General features: G+C 42.2%; 1 protein-coding gene across 4 annotated transcripts in view; it reads left to right on the forward strand.

Annotated features, from left to right (window-relative positions):
* Positions 1-17,886, forward strand: part of LOC143287483 (serine/threonine-protein kinase mTOR-like) — an 80,361-nt gene that overhangs the window by 16,430 nt on the left and 46,045 nt on the right. For all 4 annotated transcript variants that reach the window (XM_076595499.1, XM_076595501.1, XM_076595502.1 and 1 more), the window contains 9 exons: positions 666-788; positions 2,220-2,396; positions 4,823-4,957; positions 6,258-6,378; positions 7,603-7,853; positions 8,867-8,953; positions 11,798-11,965; positions 12,337-12,449; positions 15,079-15,334. In XM_076595499.1, coding sequence (XP_076451614.1) covers positions 666-788; positions 2,220-2,396; positions 4,823-4,957; positions 6,258-6,378; positions 7,603-7,853; positions 8,867-8,953; positions 11,798-11,965; positions 12,337-12,449; positions 15,079-15,334 — 1,431 coding nt within the window. The remainder of the gene's footprint in view (positions 1-665; positions 789-2,219; positions 2,397-4,822; positions 4,958-6,257; positions 6,379-7,602; positions 7,854-8,866; positions 8,954-11,797; positions 11,966-12,336; positions 12,450-15,078; positions 15,335-17,886) is intronic.

The following is a 17,886-nucleotide window of genomic DNA, read 5'->3' on the forward strand; positions in this document are numbered from 1 at the left end:
TACAGTTGTATTGGTGGTGGTTTCTGTGCTGGTTGCAGTACCTGACAGAGATCCAGTACAGTGATAATAGTGGTGGTGGTTTCTATGCTGGTTGCAGTACCTGACAGAGATCCAGTATAGTGATAATGGTGGTGGTGGTTTCTATGCTGGTTGCAGTACCTGACAGAGATCCAGTACATTTATAGTGGTGGTTTCTGTGCTGGTTGCAGTACCTGACAGAGATCCAGTAGTTATAGTGGTGGTGGTTTCTATACCGGTTGCAGTACCTGACAGAGATCCAGTACAGTGATAATAGTGGTGGTGGTTTCTGTGCTGGTTGCAGTACCTGACAAGAGATCCAGTACAGTGATAATAGTGGTGGTGGTTTCTGTGCTGGTTGCATTACCTGACAGAGATCCAGTACAGTTATAGTGGTGGTGGTTTCTATGCTGATCGCAGTACCTGACAGAGATCCAGTACAGTTATAGTGGTGGTGGTTTCTATGCTGGTTGCAGTACCTGACAGAGATCCAGTACAGTGATAATAGTGGTGGTGGTTTCTGTGCTGGTTGCAGTACCTGACAGAGATCCAGTACAGTGATAATAGTGGTGGTGGTTTCTATGCTGGTTGCAGTACCTGACAGAGATCCAGTACAGTGATAATGGTGGTTTCTGTGCTGGTTGCAGTACCTGACAGAGATCCAGTACAGTGGGATTGGTCGCAGCAAGGAGCAGGCCACTCGTATGCTGGGTCACCTGGTGGCAAACTCCTCCAGCCTCATCACACCTTACGTGGACCCCATACTGAAGGTAACGACTGGCCTCTTCCCCTTTAGGGCTATGGTATACACTACATTACACTGCAATGCATTACAATGTCCAGAGATGCCAACTGTTCCGATTTCGCCGTATTTTGTTACGCTTGATCACAATTTGTTCTGATGTTATGCCAACGTCAAACTTGTTCTGACAAGTTCATTTTCGACTATATGGCGTGGTCACATGCTTTCCTGTTGTAACATTACCCAGAGGCTGTAGACTTGTCGATCATGAGGCCAGGACAGTCACTAGTAACCGTGGTCTCGCGTGATGATGCTCAGCTTATTGCATGTGTGTTTACATTGAAACAGCTTTGAGTGGACCAGTCTGTATGCCATGTAGATAAAATGTACGTTTAATTACACATACTTAACCGTGACCCACTAGTGCGGACTAGGAAAAAGAAAAATTTCCTTTTGCTGATGTGGTTCGGAGTCCAAGTGCTCCTACCAAATTCAAAATGTTCCTACCAAATTTCCTGATTGTTCCTACAAACACTTGACAGGGGTTGGCATCTCTTCTGAATGTAGAAAGTAAAAAAGATAAACAAACAAAAAACCTGTAGGTCATAAAAAGAAAGACTCACTTTTGATAAGAAGTGTCCAGCGTTTTGAACCATGGGTTCACCTTCATTGGCTTAAATGGTTTGAAACGGTGGACTTTTTATTTTATTTTATCAGAACTGAGTCCTTTTTACATCTTGATATATAAAAAAAAAAAAAAAATCTGAGTCTTTTTCATGCCATATTGTTATATTCCACTTTGAGCCACAAGGTAAGTACTGTAAGAATGCACATTATTATTTTATTTTATTTTATTTTTATTTTTCATCGTTGTCTTGTTATTGTTATTATTATTATTAATTTTTTTTTTATAGTTCTTTTATTCTTTATAAGGATGTAGCAAAGTAAGCAGCCACATTGAATTGCCAGTTTTTATAACATTTTAAAAGAAAAAGTACATACAGGGGTAAAGAAAAGGAAGGGCAGGGGTGGATGTGAATACATACAGGAATTGGAAAAGAGGAGAAAAATATCAGTAATGAAATTATAAATAATCAGTGCATTCACATTTGAGTGGGACTCAGTTACTCTCAAATGAAATACAGACTGCAGATATACAACACACTGTTTCCAATGGGACTTAACAAATGTCAGGTCTCGGGGATATTTTGAAACATGGTTCATGATGGACACATTTAATTTTTTCACGTTTTAAGCACATAGATTGAATAATGATATTATTTTTGTTGTGATTCTTATTCTTATTATTATGATTATTATTGCATGTTGCTCCACCACTACTGTTACTGTTATTATTATGATATTTATTGCAGTGTTATTTCCACCACTGTTGTTATTGTTATTATTATGATGATTATTGTATCGCATGTTGCTTTTCCACACCACCACACCACACCAGGTGCTAATCCCCAAGCTGAAGGATCCGGACCCGAACCCCGGGGTGACCATCAACGTGCTGGCCTGCCTCGGGGAGTTGGCCCAGGTCAGCGGCACAGCCCTGCGCGACTACACCTCCCAGCTGCTGCCGCTCATCATCGACATGCTGCAGGACTCGTCCTCTGTGCAGAAAAGAGAGGTCAATGACCCAGACAGTGACGAAGACGAAGACGGACCATCTGCTGTCTACTGGTTCCCTGTCGTTAAAGAGAATATGAAGAGAATCTTTGAGAGTTCTTACTTGCTGTTGTGCTACACCAAAGTAAGTCTGATGTATAATTGTCCGGGGAAAAAAAGAAAGAAAAAAAAGGGAAAAGAAAAGAGGAAAAAAAGGGTGAGTTGTGAGTCTTTGTAATGGGCCATTATTTGTTTTGGGGTGAGAAGTGTGTGTGTGTATGTGTGTGTGTGCACGCGTATATGTGTTATATGTTTTTTGTTGTTTTTTTTTGTTTTTTTTTGTGTGTGTGTGTAATGAATATGCCTTAATAAGACTATCTTTTCAGGAACCACTATGACTTTGGCTGACACCAAACTTGGCATGCTTGTAGTCATTTATAAGGCCTTTCTGGATGTCATATGATATGATATGGATACTTATATGGCACCTATTTTCCATAATAATGATCATTTACAGCAACCAAGCAACACCTGGTATATGTTTACGTATAAGAAAATGATGAGATCAATGAAAAATTATACCGAGGTACATACTTATGTTTAATTACACATACAATACTGTGACCCACTGTTAAGACCTGTTGGTTTCTACATCCACTTGTCAGACGAAGCAATGTGCATTGAAGTATTTTCCATGTCAGCAAGTGAGTGACAAGGAAAGCCAATAATGTCATCAAATTTAAAAACACCACCAAACAACAACAGCAGCAACGCCATGTCTGTGCACATGGGCATTCTGTGCTGGACATTTTTGTTTTTTCTGTCATCTCATCCTTTCACATTGTCTGCCTTACAGGTCCATATATTTATATTATTTTATAATGAAATATTCATATTTTCTGGGGTTCCTTTCTGGAATTTGATATTAGGCATTTTCATTGTTAATTTTTTTTTATATTGTAATTTGTGTTGGTTGCATGTCAGTAATTTTGGGCTAAAGGATATATATTTTTTATATGTATATATTTTATGCATTATGTAATCTGCGTGTGTGGGGTGGGGTGGGGGGTGGTGCGGGTGTGTGCTGATTATCTGGTTGTGGTTTTCCGCAATTCATCTTTATTCTTATCTTATCTGTCTATTATAATCAATGTGCGGTATAGTAGGCTATGTTTATAATTATATTCAAATAATGTTTCTTAATTCTTTCTGTTTTTACATTAAGAATACTAGTTATTACCTGCAGTGTGTGGATGTATGTATGAAACGATGTATGTGATATTTTTTACATTTGTATCTTCATAATATTCGTAAAAGCTGTTGTTGACTTTTACAGTTATGGCCCCCATGTTGTTTACTTGTCTATGTTGTGATAATGCACCTGACCAAATTTCTCCAGTTGGAGATAATAAAGTTATTCTTATCTTATCTTATCTTATGTTTATTGTTCTTTTTTTTTTTTTTTTCCTCAGGAAAGAAATTGACAAACCGGCCATTGCAAGATGTGGGTCTTGGGTTTATGTGTATGACTATGATTGTACTTATGCCTGATTTTCGTGTATGACTATGATTGTACTTATGCCTGATTTTCGTGTATGACTATGATTGTACTTATTCCTGATTTTCTCTTCCAGGTTGTTTTTTTTCTGGTTCCTCGGGTTTGGTATTGACTGAACTATATATATAAAAAAATGATGATTTATATAATTATTTGACTGCAGCATTTTGAACCTGGATAAGGTCCTATGCTGTTAGCTGTGCTATAAACTGTGAGACAGAAAATGAAGAATCAGCAAATGTCTGCAAGGAACAACCAAAAGTGATGTTACTTGCCATCAGTGTCTGTATGATGGTAAAACTTAGCATGCAATAGGTGTGAACATTATAAGGCCGTGAATAGAAGAGCACAAAAAAAAAAAAAAAAAAAAAAAAAAAAGAGAAAAAAAGAAGAAAAATAAGAAGAAAAAATGAAAATACATAAAAAAAAGAAAAGAGTGAGAGAGCGAGAGAGAGCAAACTTATCATTAAATAGGCATGAACATTACAGGCTGCATAGAAAAAAAAAAAAGGAAAGGAAACAAAGGGTGAGAGAGAGAGAGAGAGAGAGGGGGGAAAATGAAAAGAAACTATGGACATCATCATGTTCCTGACTTCTGTCTTTCAGTGACTTACAAGGGATGCAGGTCTGCACTCGGAATTCAAACAAAAGGAAAAATGATTAACAGGGGTCTTCTAGTTGGGCTGCCAGATTTTTGAGTTTGGTGCTTTTAATTTCACAGGCATGTGTTTCAGTGCTAACATCATTGTGACTATAAGAGCACGCTTTTAAGCCTCTGCTTGTTCGCTGCTCAATGTTTACTATTCCTGCGCTGTATTGAAGGAAGGAATGAAATTTGTTGAGGCCGACGTGGTACAGCATTTGTGACGGGTGTGGTGGTGGGATTCCAGATGGCTTTATGGTCTCTGGGCCAGCTGGTGGAGAGCACTGGGTGTGTGGTGGAGCCGTACTACAAGTACCCCAGTCTGCTGGAAATACTGCTCAACTTCCTCAAGACGGAACAGGGTCCCACCATCCGACGGGAGGTCAGGCTGTTGTCTTTTAAAAAAATTTTTTTTTAATCTTTTTGTAAATGTGTGGAGTGATGGTCTAGAGTTAACGTGTCCGCCTAGGAAGCAAGAGAATTTAAGCGCGCTGGTTTGAATCACAGCTCAGCCGCCAGTATTTTCTCCCCCTCCTTTAGACGTTGAGTGGTGGTCTGGACGCTGGTCATTTGCATAAGACAATTAACCGAGGTCCCGTGTGCAGCATGCACTTAGCGCACGTAAAAGAACCCATGGCAAAAAAAGCGTTCCTGGCAAAATTCTGTAGAAAAATCCGCTTCGATTGGAAAAACAAATAAAACTGCACGCAGAAAAATTTTTTTAAAAATGGGTGGCGTAGCTGTGGTGTAGTGACACGCTCTCCATGGGGAGAACAGTGCGAATTTCACACAGAGAGATCTGTTGTGATAAAAAGAAATACAAATACAAATACAAATATAATCTTAACTATTTGTAGAGACCTAAGCTTTGTCACACAACCTACAGACCAAGAGGAATAGTGTTATGTCTGTTTCAAAGTAAATCAAATAACGTTATATCCATTTTGAAGTGAAGGGGATAATACTGTGTCCATTTTTTAAGTTGGTGTAAATATGCAAGGTGATAAAAGTCTCAAACAGCTGGGCGCACACCCATTTGGAGAAAATGTTTGAATGTATTGGCATACATGGTTTGAAGTGGTGAATGAGCAGTTGGTTATCAATAAATCTTTAAAAGGCAAGCAGGGAAATATTTCTGATGATTTTGAGTAGAGTTACGAAGGGACAGGTTTGGAAATATTGATATTAAATGATTGTGTGTTGTGTTAGCAGACTTTGTGTGTGTGTGTGTGTGTGTGTGTGTGTGTGTGTGCATGTGTGTGTGTGTGAGCATGTGTGTGTGTGTGCATGTGTGTGAGTGAGCGTGTGTGTGTGTGTGTGTGTGTGTGTGTGTGTCCATGCGTGTGTATGTATGTGTGCATGTGTATGCTTGCACGTTTGTGCAGATTTGCGTGCTTGTTTGCTTTTCCTACAGACGACGTAAGAGTTGTTTGAGAACAAAGTGTGTGTTGTGTGCATGCGTTCTTGTATGCATGCATGTGTGTGCAGATTTGGGTGTTTATTTACCCATCCCCACAAAAGCAGTAAGAGTTGTGTGTTAACAAAGTGTGTGTGTGTGTGTGTGTGTGTTGTGTATGTGTGTGTGTGTGTGTGTGTGTGTGTGTGGCGTATGTTCTGTGTGTGTGTGTTGTTTGTTGTGTGTGTGTGTTGTGTATGTGTGTGTGTGTGTGTGTGTGTGACAGGTGATCCGGGTGCTGGGCCTTCTGGGGGCTCTGGACCCTCACAAGCACCGCATCACCATGGGACAGGACCAGGCCAGTGAGGCCGCCGTCAGCAAGTCAGAGAAAAAACCTGAGGAAGGAGGTATACTGTGTACTTTTTCTTTATTGATTTATTTCAGATATAAACCAAAATACAGAGTCAAAAGAGAAGAAAACAGAAAACAACGACAACAACAAAAAATGACAACCCAAGAGCATCAAAAAACAGGGGGAAAAAAAAAAAGTAGTTTGGAAATTTTGGCATTGCACAATTTGATAACATTATGCCATGTATTTACTCTCTTGGAGCGGGATATTCTAAAACAACAGCTTAATTACACATGGTGTGACCCTCTGGTGCAGGGGTCTGATTCCTGTCCTCTGCAAACTACTACCCTCCTTTTGCAGAGAAGTTGACAAAAGGTGCCACTTGTGACCTTACTAATCTTGTCACTTTTTCCCCACGCTTGCTCACTTAGCGTACTTAAAGAAGCCGCAGCAGCAAAAGGGTTGTTCCTGGCAAAATTCTGTTGAAGAATCCACTTTGATAGATAAACAAGTTCACTGGCACACTGAAAAAAAAAAAGGGGGGGGGGGGAACATGGGTGGTGCTGCTTTGCTGTGATGCATAGTTCACACAGAGAAATCTTTCATGACAAAAATTAATACAGTACAGTGCAAACAAAACAATGCAATACAGTGTTCACAATGCAGTACATTATTATAATACATTAAAACTTAGCCGTATGAAGTGCACAGGTACAGGTGTCGAGATGGCTGCCGGAAAAAGAGGGCGATAACCAGGGGGACAAAGGGGACGTTACCTACTTCCGGGAGGTTATCGGCCGTAGTTCTCTCATTTTCTCCGCATAGGCGGATAGTAGTTTGCACAGGACAGGAATGTCAGACCCCTGCCGGAGTCTGCACTAGTTGGGTCACGGTAAGTATGTTATTTAAACGTAATTTTAGATAGAAAATTTCCTTTCAATACAATCCATTATTATTGTTTTATTTTTTTTTTAATGATATGATTCTCACTCCATACACTTTGACACCTTGAAACTGATGCTGTCCTGATGGTCACAGTTGGGACACGACTTGACTGTCGTACAAAACCCGTGTTGCAAGGGGAAAAAAGAAAGAAAACAAAACAACAACAATAAAAGAAAATTTGGTTTGTTGTCGTTGTTGCAGAGTTTTTCTTCTTCTTCTTTGTGGGCTGCAACTCCTACATTCATTGGTATGTACACGAGTGGGCTTTTACGTGTATGACTGTTTTTACCCCCGCTGTGTAGGGAGCTATACTCCGTTTTCGGGGATGTTGCAGAGTTCAACATGCTGGAGATGCTGGCAGGCATGGGGGCCAACAGCAGCCTGGAGGAGTTCTATCCGCAGGTGGCCATCGCCATCCTGATGCGCATCATGCGCGACCCCAGCCAGAGCCAGCAGCACACCATGGTGGTGCGGGCCATCACCTTCATCTTCAAGTCCCTGCAGCTCAAGTGTGTGCCCTACATCAACCAGGTCATCCCTGCCTACCTCATTGTTATCCGCGCCGCTGACAACAACTTCAAGGATGTGAGTCTGGGGGAAGTTGTGGGGAGGAGGGGGGGATGTGGGTGACTTGGGGTGGGAGGTTGGGGGGCGGGGGGAAGGGGTGGAGGAGACAGGATGGGAGTGGGGTTTGGGGTGGAATTGGTCGTGATAAAACAGGACAAGACAGGGCAGGACATGACAGGAGACGATGAGACAGGACAGAATGGGGTTGGGGTGTAATGGGTGGATATCGATCATGACAAGACAGGGCAGGACATGATGTGAGACAGGTCATAATGGGGTTGGGGTGTAATGGGTGGATATCAGTCATGACAAGACAGGGCAGGACATGATGTGAGACAGGTCATAATGGGGTTGGGGTGTAATGGGTGGATATCAGTCATGACAAGACAGGGCAGGACATGATAGGAGACAGGTCATAATGGGGTTGGGGTGTAATGGGTGGATATCGATCATGACAAGACAGGGCAGGACATGACAGGAGACAGGTCATAATGGGGTTGGGGTGTAATGGGTGGATATCAGTCATGACAAGACAGGGCAGGACATGATGTGAGACAGGTCATAATGGGGTTGGGGTGTAATGGGTGGATATCGATCATGACAAGACAGGGCAGGACATGACAGGAGACAGGTCATAATGGGGTTGGGGTGTAATGGGTGGATATCAGTCATGACAAGACAGGGCAGGACATGATAGAGTCATGGGTGGATATCGATCATGACAAGACAGGGCAGGACATGATAGGAGACAGGTCATAATGGGGTTGGGGTGTAATGGGTGGATATCAGTCATGACAAGACAGGGCAGGACATGATAGGAGACGATGAGACAGGACAGTATGGGGTTGGGAAGGAACAGAGGAGTTTCTTTCTCAAATGTCTATACTTGGAATGACTTTTCCTTTTTATACATAATTGGCATGTGGATGTGAATGTTACTTTTGGGGGACCATCTATGTCACATGCTTATGTCACTAAAAGGCATAGTTCAAGTTAGTATGTCACTAAATAATGTTTGTGTTTGTTTTCAGTTCCTGTTTCAGCAGCTGGGAGTCATCATCTCCATAGTGAAGCACCACATCAAAAGCTACCTGGAGGACATCTTTGAACTCATCAAGGTAATCCTGTGGTCAGTGGATGGTCCACAGTCAGCAGAAGATTTGTGCTGCTGTGGAGCGTAAAACATGGACTGAAATAATCATCCATTTCAGTTTTGTTCAGTCATACCTCTTAAATTATTGGAGATAATAGGGGGGGAAAAAGTGCCATTGTGTGTGTTTATGTGTGTTGAGGTGAGAGAGAGTGTGTGTGTGTGAGTGCATGCATGTGTGCACGTGCGTGTGTGTGTGTGTGTGTTTGTGCGAATTTATAAGGTAACTTACTTTGGTCCTAATGTGTGTTTGACAGTCTGAAGACGTTGGTTCTGATGTGTGTTTGACAGTGTGAAGACGTTGGTTCTGATGTGTGTTTGACAATCTGAAGATGTTGGTCCTAATGTGTGTTTGACAGTGTGAAGACCTTGGTCCTAATGTGTGTTTGCCAGTCTGAAGACCTTGGTCCTTATGTGTGTTTGACAGTCTGAAGATGGTGGTCCTGATGTGTGTTTGACAGTCTGAAGATGTTGGTTCTGATGTGTGTTTGACAGTCTGAAGATGTTGGTCCTAATGTGTGTTTGACAGTCTGAAGATGTTGGTCCTAATGTGTGTTTGACAGTCTGAAGATGTTGGTTCTGATGTGTATTTGACAGTCTGAAGATGTTGGTCCTAATGTGTGTTTGACAGTCTGAAGATGTTGGTTCTGATGTGTGTTTGACAGTCTGAAGATGTTGGTCCTAATGTGTGTTTGACAGTCTGAAGATATTGGTTCTGATGTGTGTTTGACAGTCTGAAGATGTTGGTCCTAATATGTGTTTGACAGTCTGAAGATGTTGGTCCTAATGTGTGTTTGACAGTCTGAAGATGTTGGTCCTGATGTGTGTTTGACAGTCTGAAGATGTTGGTCCTAATGTGTGTTTGACAGTCTGAAGATGTTGGTCCTAATGTGTGTTTGACAGTGTGAAGACCTTGGTCCTAATGTGTGTTTGACAGTCTGAAAATGTTGGTCCTGATGTGTGTTTGACAATCTGAAGATGTTGGTCCTGATGTGTGTTTGACAGTCTGAAGACCTTGGTCCTAATGTGTGTTTGACAATCTGAAGATGTTGGTCCTGATGTGTGTTTGACAGTCTGAAGATCTTGGTCCTTATGTGTGTTTGACAGTCTGATGATCTTGGTTCTAATGTGTGTTAAACAGTCTGAAGACTTTTTTGAAATTTTTTAAATTTTTTAATTTTTTTTACATTTTAAGAATTTTATTGCCGTCTACATCATTCCGTGATATGCATATATAGTAGGTGTATTTGTAGAGATTTTGGACTCGTAGCACTACTAACTTAATGACTCCCGGAATCAAAGATGTGTCATCAGTTGGCGATTAGCACTCATCACTGAAATGATTTTGTTTGGAGAAGACAAAAAAATGAAACCGATGACATAATTATTTGACCTTTTTTTTCTGGTTGACAAATTTTACGTATACAAATCAAAGATGAATAAAATGCGAGAAAGCGTACGTGGGAGGTCCCCCATATTTTAATCAGAAATAATTTCTTAGTCATTGGAGTTGGGTGCTTGTCCTTTCTCTCTCGTGTTTACACACAGTTGAATTGAAACCACACATACACACGCGTGTGCACACTCACGCTCGCTTGCTATCTCTCTCTCTCTCTCTTTCTCCCCTGAACACACACGCGCGCGCGCGCGCACGCACACACACAAACACACGGAGTCCATGTTGGGGAACTCTCAGCGGATCCGCTGAAAATGGATCCGCTATTTTCAGCGGAAGAGCAGTTGATTTCAGAGAGAAAAAAGTCACTCCCCAAACCCCCGCCCCCCTCCTGCAGACTTCACTTGCATGGTTTGCTGAGGTACCTCTCTCCCTCTCTCTTGAGTCTCCTACCAGTGCTGAGGGAAAGGGGGGGGGGAGGAGGTGGGGGGTATTATGAAACCACTGTCAATGACTGTGGCAATTTTGGCATTGAGCCAAAACACTGACCGCTAGCTCCAGCTTGCTTGGAAGTGATATAACCAGTCACACACCCCCTCCTCCCTCCAGTCATTCCACTTCCCCCTTTCTTTCCTCAACCAACACACATGCATGTCAGTGGAACAGAGACTACAGCTGAAGAGACCAGATGGTCAGTTATATTGGTACAGTGCAAACGTGTGTGCTAAGAACATTTTTCCTTGAAAACACACACACACACACACACTCTCTCTCTCTCTCTCTCTCTCTCTCACTCACTCACTCACACAAAGAGTTTAACACACAGAGTTGTATTTAAAGCAGTGTACATACATGAACTTTAACTCTTTCCTCCCATGTCCAGCCCGATTCCTATTCTCAGTCTCTTTGTCTGTCTGTCTCTCTCACATACACAGAGTTGCATTGAAACCATACACACACACACACACACATGAGACACGATTCATGCCCCCAAGGCTGACTTGACAGGTTTGGAAGCAAAAACACTTCAGTTTAGGAAGAATTGGACTGATTTTTTGTCTTCTGTGGGTTGGAATACCTCAGCAGCATTGGTGGCCCACAAGTGCAGATTTTATGGTTTGAAATCGAGAAAAACCTTCAGCTTCAGGGGGCTTTGCCCCCAGACTCCCAGCAGGGGCGCTGCCCCATGGACCCCCACTGGGGGCCTTCTGCGGCCCCCAGGCCCCCACCTTTCAGACTCAATCACAATTTTCCAATCTCATGCCTGCATTGACACACACACACACACACACACACACACATTGACACATACACATACACCCATTGACACACACACACACACACACACACACACACACACACAACCATTCTGCTGCTTTCCTCCTGACCTCCTGTGGTTTGCTGCTCTGCGTACAGGACTTCTGGACGGTGCAGAGCAACATGCAGCAGACGCTGATCCTGCTGGTGGAGAACATTGCCAGTGCTCTGGGCACTGAGTTCCGCATGTACCTGCCCCACATCATGCCCATGCTGCTCAGGGTCTTCACCTACGACACCTCCAACGACCGCGTCATCACCATCATGGTGGGCTGCCCCTGACCATGTGTGGGCGTGTGGGGAGGGGTGTGTGGGTGTGTGTGTGTGTGTGTGTGTGTTTCTCACACAGATAAACATGTTGTGACAAAAGAGTAATGCAATGCAATACAACAGAATATAGTGCAGTGATACAGTACAGTACAGTACAATACAATACAATAAATACAGTACAAACCCCCCCCCCAAAAAAAAAAACAGTACAGTACAATAAAATACAATACAACACAATTTTGCAGAATTTTGACATACACTGTCAAAGATTGTGTAATGGATGTGATGAGTTACAGTGTTGTGATGTTTCTACTTGTCAGAGATTGTGTGAATGAACATGATGAGTTACAGTGCTGTTTTGTGGACAGACGCTCTCAGCCTTGCAGCTGTTTGGAGCCAATCTGAGCGACTACCTGCACATGCTGTTGCCTCCCCTCGCCCGCCTCTTTGAGGCCCCGGAGGTTCACTTCACGGCCAGAAAGTAAGTGGTGCAGTACTCGGCTTTTTTTTTTTCCCCCTTGATGAATGACCCGTTTCCTTTGCTTTCCCTATGTCCAGGGCTGCTCATAGAGACAACTGACCTGTCATTTTTGTTTTCCTTTGTCCAGGGCTGATAGACTATCATTACCCAGTTTTCTTCTTTGTTTCCCTTTGTCCAGAGCTGCCATAGAGATGATAGACCATCATTACCCAGTTTTCTTTGCTTTCCCTTTGTCCAGGGCTGCCATAGAGATGATTGACCATCATTACCCAGTTTTCTTTGCTTTCCCTTTGTCCAGGGCTGCCATAGAGGTGATTGACCTGTTTTCTTTGCTTTCCCTTTGTCCAGGGCTGCCATAGAGATGATTGACCTGTCATCTTTGTTTTCCTGTGTCCAAGGCTGATAGACTATCATTACTCAGAGATGATAGACCATCATTACCCATTTTTCTTTGCTTTCCCTTTTGTCCAGGGCTGCCATAGAGATGATTGACATTTCATCTTGTTTTCCTTTGTCCGGGGCTGCCATAGAGATGACTGACCTGTTTTCTTTGCTTTACCTTTGTCCAGGGCTGCCATAGGGACTGTCACAGCCATCAAATTAAATGTGTACTATTGTTGGAACATACTTGTTACGTTGTTCCAGAGTTTAATTGTTTTATAGTGGAAATAGTGTAGACCCGCCTGCCACTTCAACTTGTTACATTGGATAGGTGAGATGCCTTTATATATATAGTATTGTATCACTGTATAGATCTATAGAGACCTAATGTTTGGGATATTTAGATATAAACGTAAAGATCTTTAATGCCAGAAGTCAAGGTTGTTCTGCAACTGTCAGTAGAGAACAATCTTTGTGATTGTTACAACCTTGAGTTATGCTAGATTCGTTCTAGGGATCAGTTTCGTTGTGTTCTATGTATGTTCTGGCTTTAGACTCCTGAAACGCAGTAGTGACAAGTTAGACATATTTATTAGCCCAATAATCCCAGTGAAAATCCTTGAGGAAGGGTTTAGGATTCCAAGTGGGCAAGAATTCGTCTGTCCTGTCGGTTTCGTGTGTTGAGGTGGCGGGTTACTACTTCAGGCTGGGCCGTGGTCTGTGCATTCTGGAGGCTCCAGGGTTCATTTTCTGTGCCCCATCTTATACCCCATTTCTACTTATCATTTCCCCTGCACCCCTGCTCCTCCCCTTCTGGGATCTACGCCTGTGAAGCGAACGGCCAGACTGTGCGTCAGCTGTGGGGTAGGCTTCGGACAGGCTTTATTTTATTATATCGAGAAGGAACTTGACATCACGATTTTTTGTGGACGCTATCCTGGTAAAAGAAGTTTTATTATTTGTATTTCCCTGGATAGTTCGAGGAGGAACTTGACGTCACGATTTTATTGTGGACGTTATCCTGGTGAAAGAAAAGTTTTATTATTTGTATTTCCCTGGACGGTTCGAGGAGGAACTTGACGGAAGGATATGGATTAATTTAGTGACCTATATAAGGGTCAAAGGACTTGGTTGAGCGAATATGTATGAATGTGTGTTAGAGTAGATGTATGATTGAGAGAGTGCAAGGTGCGTGGGAGTAGAGTAATATTAAAATTTGATGTCACGGGTGAATGAATAAATGTTTATATGACTGGTCATTAAGCCCCTGTCGTTGTTGATATTTTGTATGTAAGTCCATATCTATGTTCGGGGCTGAGGGGGTGTATCTTATCTAATATCGCCTATTTCTTTTCTTGACTGTCCATCTCTAACTCCATGGGTTCTTCTCTTCTCACCTCTTTAAACCTCGCCTGTCCCCTCCAGACTATGCTCTCCTCATTAGATCTACTTCCTGACAGGGATGACTGTCATCTTTGTTTTCCCTCTGTCATGGACTGCCATAGAGACGATTGACTGGTCATCTTTCTTTTCCCTTTGTCCAGGGCTGCCATAGAGACAGTAGACTTATTTTCTTTGCTTTCCCTTTGTCCAAGGCTGCCGTAGACAACTGCCCTGTCCTCTTTGTCCAGGGCTGCCATAGAGATGATAGACCATCATTACCCAGTTTTATTTGTTTTCCTTTGTCTACAGCTGCTACAGAGACGATAGGCCTGTCTTCTTTGTTTCCCTTTGTACAGGGCTGTCATAGAGATGATTGACCTGTTTCCTCTGCTTTCACTTTTGAAGGGCTGACATAGAGACAACTGACCTGTTTTCTTTGCTTTCCCTTTGTCCAGGGCTGCCATGGAGACGATCAACCTGTTTGTTTTCCTTTGTCCATAAAGACAATTGACCTCTTTTCTTTGTTTCCCTTTGTCATAAAGACGATTGACCTATTTTCTTTTTTCCCTTTTGTCCATAAAGACGATTGACCTATTTTCTTTTTTCCCCTTTGTCCATAAAGACAATTGACCTCTTTTCTTTGTTTTCCCTTTGTCCATAAAGACAATTGACCTCTTTTCTTTGTTTTCCCTTTGTCCATAAAGACAATTGACCTCTTTTCTTTGTTTTCCCTTTGTCTATAAAGACAGTTGACTTCTTTTTTTTTCTTTTCCCTTTGTCCATAAAGACAATTGACCTCTTTTCTTTGTTTTCCCTTTGTCCATGTAGATAATTGACCTGTCACCTTTATTTTCCCTTTGTCCAGGGTTGCCATAGAGACGATCGACCGGCTGACGGACAGCCTGGACCTGACGGCCTTCGCCACCACCCTGATCCACCCCTTGGTGCGGGTTTTGGACCAGAGCCACAGCCTGCAGACAGTGTGCATGGACACGCTGTCTGCCCTGGCCGCGCAGCTGGGCGTGCGCTACAACATCTTCGTGCCCATGGTGCAGAACGTCACCAGCCGCCTCCGCATCCAGCACACCCGCTACGAGATCCTCATGACTCGCCTCATGCAGGTAGAGGAGAGGCAGCGTCGTGTTGTGTTGTCTTGTGGAGTGGTGGTGCAGGTGAGAGGAAGGTTTATGCAGCTGTGTGCGCGTCTTTCATTTGTTTTCACAACGGTGGTGGGAGTAAGACCGTGTTTTAGTGCATGTTGCTTCGTTTTCAGAATGGTGGAAGTAAGAGGAAGTTTTTGCATGTTGCATGGTTTTCAGAATGGTGGAAGTAAGAGAAAGTTTTTGCATGTTGCATGGTTTTCAGAATGGTGGAAGTAAGAGGAAGTTTTTGCATGTTTTCAGAATGGTGGAAGTAAGAGGAAGTTTTTGCATGTTGCATGGTTTTCAGAATGGTGGAAGTAAGAGGAAGTTTTTGCATGTTGCATGGTTTTCAGAATGGTGGTGGGAGTAAGACCATGTTTTAGTGCATGTTGCATGGTTTTCAGAATGGTGGAAGTAAGAGGAAGTTTTTACATGTTGCATGGTTTTCAGAATAGTGGAAGTAAGAGGAAGTTTTTGCATGTTGCATGGTTTTCAGAATAGTGGCATTAAGAGGAAGTTTTTGCATGTTGCATGTTTTTCAGAATAGTGGAAGTAAGAGGAAGTTTTTACATGTTGCATGGTTTTCAGAACGGTGGAATTAAGAGGAAGTTTTTGCATGTTGCATGGTTTTCAGAATAGTGGAAGTAAGAGGAAGTTTTTGCATGTTGCATGGTTTTCAGAATAGTGGAAGTAAGAGGAAGTTTTTGCATGTTGCATGGTTTTCAGAATAGTGGAAGTAAGAGGAAGTTTTTGCATGTTGCATGGTTTTCAGAATAGTGGAAGTAAGAGGAAGTTTTTGCATGTTGCATGGTTTTCAGAATAGTGGAAGTAAGAGGAAGTTTTTTCATGTTGCATGGTTTTCAGAATGGTGGAAGTAAGAGGACGTTTTTGCATGTTGCATGGTTTTCAGAATGGTGGAAACAAGGCAAGGTTTATGCCTGTTGCATCGTTTTTTTAGAATGGTGCAAGTAAGACATAGTTTATGTCTGTTCCATTGTTTTCAGAATGGTGGAAGTAAGACAAGGTTTATGTCAGTTCCATTGTGTTGAGAATGGTGGAAGTGAGACAAGATTTATGTATGTTGCATGGTTTTGATAATCGTGCAAGTTAGAGGCTTATGACTGTCACATTATTTTCAGAATGTTGCAAGTAAGAGAAGGTTTAAGCTTGTTGTATCATTTTGAAAATGGTGTGAATGAGAGCAGGTTTTTGCCTGTTCCACTGTTTTCAGAATGGTACGAATGAAAGAATGTTTATACCGGTTGCATCGTTTTCAGAATAGTGCGAGTGAGAGGAGGTTTATGTCTGTTGCATTGTTTTCAAAATGGTGCGAGCAAGAGGAGGTTTATGCATGTTGCATTGTTTTCAATATGGTGCGAGTGAGAGGAGGTTTATGTCTGTTGCATTGTTTTCAAAATGGTGCGAGCAAGAGGAGGTTTATGTCTGTTGCATTGTTTTCAAAATGGTGCGAGCAAGAGGTTTATGTCTGTTGCATTGTTTTCAAAATGGTGCGAGCAAGAGGAGGTTTATGCATGTTGCATTGTCTTCAAAATGGTGCGAGTGAGAGGAGGTTTATGTCTGTTGCATTGTTTTCAAAATGGTGCGAGTGAGATGAGGTTTATGTCTGTTGCATTGTTTTCAAAATGGTGCGAGTGAGATGAGGTTTATGTCTGTTGCATTGTTTTCAAAATGGTGCGAGTGAGAGGAGGTTTATGCATGTTGCGTTGTTTTCATAATGATGCAAGTAAGAGAGGTTTTATGCGTGTTGTATCATTTTCAGAAAGAAATGTTGAAGCCTCTGATGCATATAAGACTGTTTGTGGGATGAACTGCGTGGTTTTGAAAAAGGAATGTTGGGAATATGTAGAAACAATGGTGACAATGGTGGTGGGAGAGGGTAGAGTGAATGCTTTGTGAAAACTAATAAAGTGCACACTATGCTCCTCAAGCTTAACTCACTCAGTACGGCCAGTCCTCTCTTCTCCTCTATACAGACCCCTCGGATGTCCAGTCGGTGTCTGAATGACCCAACCTTTAGCTTCCATTGTCAGAATTATGGTATTCTTTGTCAACATTCACGTCTTCAGTATAAGAGCTTTCCGCTTGCAAAATTTTGATGATGGTAATTGGGGTGAAACGCTGTTAACGTCGTCTCTTTCGCCGTTCGTATGGAAAGAGTTAACCTATTGTTAACAACAGTAATAAAAGGTTATGATAATGTGCAGTAGCAGTTTATGTGAGGGAAAGTTTTATATTTTGTTCTGACCTTTGTAGGGGAATTGAAACTTAGCCACCAGGTTGATGTTTATGGTGCTAAAGTAAAAAAAACACAACCACCACTGTTACAAATTCCAAACCGATGTGCAATCAAATACAAAGATAAGTTATCAAATACAACGATCTTTCTTTCTGTGGATGAAGAAATATGTTGGTGAGTCGCTGTAAGAATGTTAGATAAAATATAAATTTGGGGGTGGGGGGAAAAGAGTTGTTCCTGGCAAGTTTCTGTAGAAAAATCCACTGTGATTGGA

Source organism: Babylonia areolata, chromosome 11 (genome assembly GCF_041734735.1).
Source record: "Babylonia areolata isolate BAREFJ2019XMU chromosome 11, ASM4173473v1, whole genome shotgun sequence".
Lineage (NCBI taxonomy): Eukaryota > Metazoa > Mollusca > Gastropoda > Neogastropoda > Buccinidae > Babylonia > Babylonia areolata.